Raw genomic sequence first — 4,710 nt, forward strand, 5'->3', positions numbered from 1 at the left:
ATAACATAACTAAATACTGGAAAGTGTTTCCAGTTTATTTTTTATAATACTGAAAAAAATTAAAAAATATTTTTCTATAATTTATTTTTTAAAAATTTATTTTTTTTAGAATTTACTTTCTAAAAAAACAATTTTTCTGTAAATAAATAGAGCCACTCGATTGACAATTACAGAGGTAATTTTCTCTAATTGTTTTTTTTTTTAAATGATAGTGGGCTCGTGAAGCAGGGAGTGGGCTCGTTACTATCGACGCCCATTCCATCTGCCGACAGCACAGCACAAGAGACAGTGTCCCCCCTCGATCCGAATCTTCGTAAAGAAACCTCGACTGAGCTCGCTTCACTCCTCAGCTTAGCACAACCCAAAAAAGAAAATAAAAAAAGAAAAACATCTTAACTTTATTCTCTCCTCCTATTCGCTGACTATCACAAACCTCTCCTCCCTGTTTCTTCCAGCACAGAACAAGGCAGATAGATATCTTGGATAATAGAAGAAGAAAAGGGATAAATCTTAGATATATATTTGTCATTTAAATAGAAAATTAAAAAATTAATTTAATGGTGAGGATAACTCCCATGGCTTCCTCCACAATTAGACCATCCTCAGCGTCTTCTTTGTTCAGGCTCTGTAATACTACCAATACCTGTGCTGCTTCTCTTGTTTCTCTTAATCCTTCTTCTCGCAGATTCCCTTATCTTGCCAGTGGTAATCATACTCTTCTTTCCTTCCCACCTGTTTCTTACTATTCGTTGAATTTGCTTTATATATATATATATATTTGTAATTGATAATTCATCTTTACATTTCTGGAGATTCTCTAGTTGCAATCTTATTGAAAGCTAGGGCTTTTATTTGTTGTTGATATGTGATGGTGATGCAGCTGTTCCTCAATCGCATTTCTTCGGTTTGAGAGCTTCTTCTAAGATTTGGAGAGGAGAGAGTAGAAGCATTACAGCTGGAAACATGGCACAAGCAAGCACAGCTGCTAGTCTGTTGGAGTGGGTCAAAAAGGACAAGCGTAGAATGCTACATGTTGTTTATCGCGTTGGGGATTTGGACAGGACTATAAAGTATGTGTTGTGTTTTTATCTCATTTCTTTGTTTTTGCTTATGATGATGATGAGCAAGCAACAATCTCATGGTGCTGACTGCAGGTTCTACACTGAGTGTCTGGGGATGAAGCTGCTGAGGAAACGTGACATACCGGAGGAGAGATATACAAATGCCTTTCTCGGATATGGACCTGAAGATTCTCACTTCGTCATAGAACTCACTTACAGTAAGTGAACTCACTGCCTTTCCGAGACAGTGAGCTTATTATCCCTACCTTTCCTAAAATTTCCACAATGTGATTCCTTATGTTAAAACAATTCAGTACTTGATGTCTCCGAATTTTTTGTACTTTTTTTGGGTGTTTATTTTTAATTGTTTAATGCTGCCAGATTATGGAGTTGACAGCTATGATATTGGAACTGGATTTGGACATTTTGGCATTGCAGTTGAGGATGTAATTTTCTATGGCTAAACTTTCTTTCTTAAAATTGTTTTGATTATTCTTAAAACTGCAGTCATATTAAAATGACGGGTCCTTGAGTTATTCTTTTTCTTACTATGTTAGACAGCCAGCTGTTCTGATGGTTACTGAAAAACCTGAACTAGGTTCTGTGTTCCCTTTTGATTAGGTTGCCAAGACAGTTGAACTCATAAAGGCCAAGGGTGGCAAGGTGACCAGAGAACCTGGTCCTGTTAAAGGTGGCAGTACAGTTATTGCTTTTATTGAGGATCCTGATGGTTATAAATTTGAACTTTTGGAAAGGGGACCCACACCTGAGCCACTCTGTCAGGTTATGCTTCGTGTTGGTGATCTTGATCGTTCTATAAATTTTTATGAGAAGGTGAGTTATTCTGGCCTGATCAAGCAACCATCTGCTTGCTGATTATATCATGCTAATAGTGATAATCTGAAACTTTTGTTATGATATAGGCTTTTGGTATGGAGCTTCTTCGCAAACGAGATAATCCAGAGTACAAGGTAACTTGGCCTCATTTGCTAAATGCATGTTGTTCACCATATTCATATCTTGTTTATACTCTGTAATAAATTAGTTTCTTAGAATCACTAAAATTAGGCCTGATTAGTTGGTGTATTTACTTTAGTACCTTTCCAACTTTAAACCTTTTATTTTTCATTTCCCCCATGACACGAAGAGAGAAGTAACTTTGCCAAACTTTCTTTGAGGAGGTTCTATAATAGTATAAGAAGTGGGTAGGTGCTATCATATAGAAGAGAAGTCTGCCCCAGTCACAAAACTTATCTCGCCAAGACTTAGGAGTGCATGTGGATCTTGGCATCAAGGGTTCTGGCCTTTTCTTTAATAAGTGACATCCCACACGTGCCAGTTTTCTCCCCTCTTGGGATTGATGTCCTGTTCTGTGATGAATGATTGGATCAAATAATTGATATGTAAAGGATAAGAGCCCTCCTTCTTTTGCTAATGAAGCACGTATATCTGGTACCACGGGAAGGAGCAGAAAAGGATAAAACATTCATGATATCAAAGTCCTGTAGCTATTCTGAGTGGGAGTATAGCTCATGTCAAAAGAAAATACTTTTGCATAAAGTTAGTGTGGACTATTTGAAGTGCAGTCAGAAAAAAGGTAGGCACTATTAATCTTCAGTTGGAATCTTGTCGAGGCCTCATTCAAGCTTTTATCCTTTATTTGGATGCTCTCAAGTTTGGCTTGCTGCCTTGTATAAGGTTAGATGGGATATAGGATGAAAACCAACATTTCATTATGACAAAAGAACACTCCCTAAGAGACAATAAGATTATTTTCATAGCTTTCAATGCAGCAGAACCCATGGTAGGCTGCATTACGTTTTTATTATCTCCAATTTCCATATCAAATTGTGGTCTTGAGAAAGAACTTCAAATGTTTTACTTGTTGCTTGATCCTCTTGCATGCATTGCTTCTTTGCATTATGTTTCACATCTTTCATATATTCATGACAAACTGCCATTACAACTTGATCCTTTTATGTATCTCTGAATTGAATATGTACACTGTCTTGCATTTCTAGATCAGTCAAAATTGTTTATTTAAAAATTCACTATACACCCTTGTTTGACATCTGATTTATTGTGCCAACTGACATATCTTGTTTCAACTACTAGTATACAATAGCAATGATGGGTTATGGCCCTGAAGATAAAAATGTCGTGCTGGAGTTGACATACAACTACGGGGTCACAGAATATGACAAAGGAAATGCATATGCTCAAGTATGGACTTTTTTCTTATGTGTTGGAATTGTGTTTTGGTGTTGTTCTCAAAATACTATAGTTGTTTATGTGCCTGTTTCATAATGAATCTATTATCACGGTACTTGATGAAAATGATTGGTTTTTCTTGAATCATTTTGTGATTTTGATTTTTCCTTTTTATCATTGTAAAAGATTGCAATAGGCACCGATGATGTCTATAGAACTGCAGAAGCAATTAAACTCTTTGGTGGGAAAGTTACCCGAGAACCTGGACCATTGCCGGGTATCAGCACCAAGATAACTGCATGCTTGGACCCAGATGGTTGGAAGACGGTACGAGTTAAAAAAGTTCTTGCCTTGTGTTTCTGCCTCATGACATTTTTTTTGCTATCAAAGCAGTAATGTTGGAATAGATTGTACTTGCATTGAATGATTTTATTGGCTTTTCTTTGTCATATCTTTGACACAGCTGCATGATCTGTTGAGAGTAAATGAGCTTATTTCATCTATTTAATTACAGCACAAGTACTGTTGGCAGCAAACAAGTTTCATCTATATATAATGTTATGGGTGTATCACTTGAGTAGTACACGCAGACTTCTTTATGAGAACGAGGACGTCCCTGTGCAAGACAGGGCTTGCTAAAGTTTTATTGATTTGAATGGTATCGGACTAGATAGTCAGATCCCTGCTAGAATTATAGGTAACTCAAATTTCATTGATGTTTTTGTCTGGTTTCTTTCTTTCTCTTATTATAATTGAAACACTGGCCAAGATGAGCCTAGGGTGGCATCTTAATAACTGAAGAGTTTGTTCCTGGGCTTGACTGATTAAGGACCATTACAAGACTTGGGTCTTCACAAATTGAAGATGTGAAACTTGCTTGTAGATCATCTGTTATCATGTGTATAACTGCATATTCAATTGCAAATCCTATCTTCAAATGTAAATTTTGTGTCACAAGGAAGAATGTAAGGAACTCTCTGCATCTGTAATGTTTGTTTCGTTTCACAGTTTTTATTTTCTGACAGGTTTTTGTAGATAACATTGACTTTCTCAAGGAACTGGAGTGAGTTTCATGACAGCATCAATATGCCATGCCCAGCTCTAATCTTGCGCCAAACTGTTCAAATTTATCGCTTGTGAGGTAGTTAGCAATCAGTGTTTTGTAGATAAACTGGTCTCTTTCACAGGATCACAATTCGCAGCTACAAACCTACTGATGGCAGCTTTGCAGTAGCTTTCTCCATTTGGTTTGATTGAAAGAGAGGATTTTTTTACAAAATACTTGTGTTTGATCAGCCTGTTTTGAAAGTTATGTAAGCATACGTAGAATACCTAAACGATGTGTATTGTAAGAAGCCATCTCTGAGCTCAAGATTGTCAACTGGCAGACGTTTTGCATGGAAATTGAATGTTCAAGGTTTTTATATCATTATACCAA

General features: G+C 36.6%; 1 protein-coding gene across 1 annotated transcript; it reads left to right on the top strand.

Annotated features, from left to right (window-relative positions):
- Positions 1–318: 318 nt before the first annotated feature.
- Positions 319–4,710, top strand: LOC105142426 (probable lactoylglutathione lyase, chloroplast). The gene is made up of 9 exons (XM_011050054.1): positions 319–705; positions 881–1,070; positions 1,155–1,279; positions 1,443–1,507; positions 1,683–1,895; positions 1,985–2,032; positions 3,177–3,284; positions 3,459–3,599; positions 4,298–4,710. Exons 1-9 carry the CDS (start codon positions 558–560, stop codon positions 4,337–4,339), a joined length of 1,080 nt encoding a protein of 359 aa, XP_011048356.1. The 5' UTR covers positions 319–557; the 3' UTR covers positions 4,340–4,710.

This window comes from Populus euphratica, unplaced genomic scaffold, assembly GCF_000495115.2.
Source record: "Populus euphratica unplaced genomic scaffold, PopEup_1.0 scaffold189.1, whole genome shotgun sequence".
NCBI lineage: Eukaryota > Viridiplantae > Streptophyta > Magnoliopsida > Malpighiales > Salicaceae > Populus > Populus euphratica.

Coding starts and splice junctions, on each gene's coding strand:
- LOC105142426 (XM_011050054.1), top strand. CDS start 558: ATGGTGAGGATAACTCCCATGGCTTCCTCCACAATTAGACCATCCTCA. Junction 706..880: donor ATTCCCTTATCTTGCCAGTG/GTAATCATACTC, acceptor ATGGTGATGCAG/CTGTTCCTCAATCGCATTTC. Junction 1,280..1,442: donor CGTCATAGAACTCACTTACA/GTAAGTGAACTC, acceptor TAATGCTGCCAG/ATTATGGAGTTGACAGCTAT.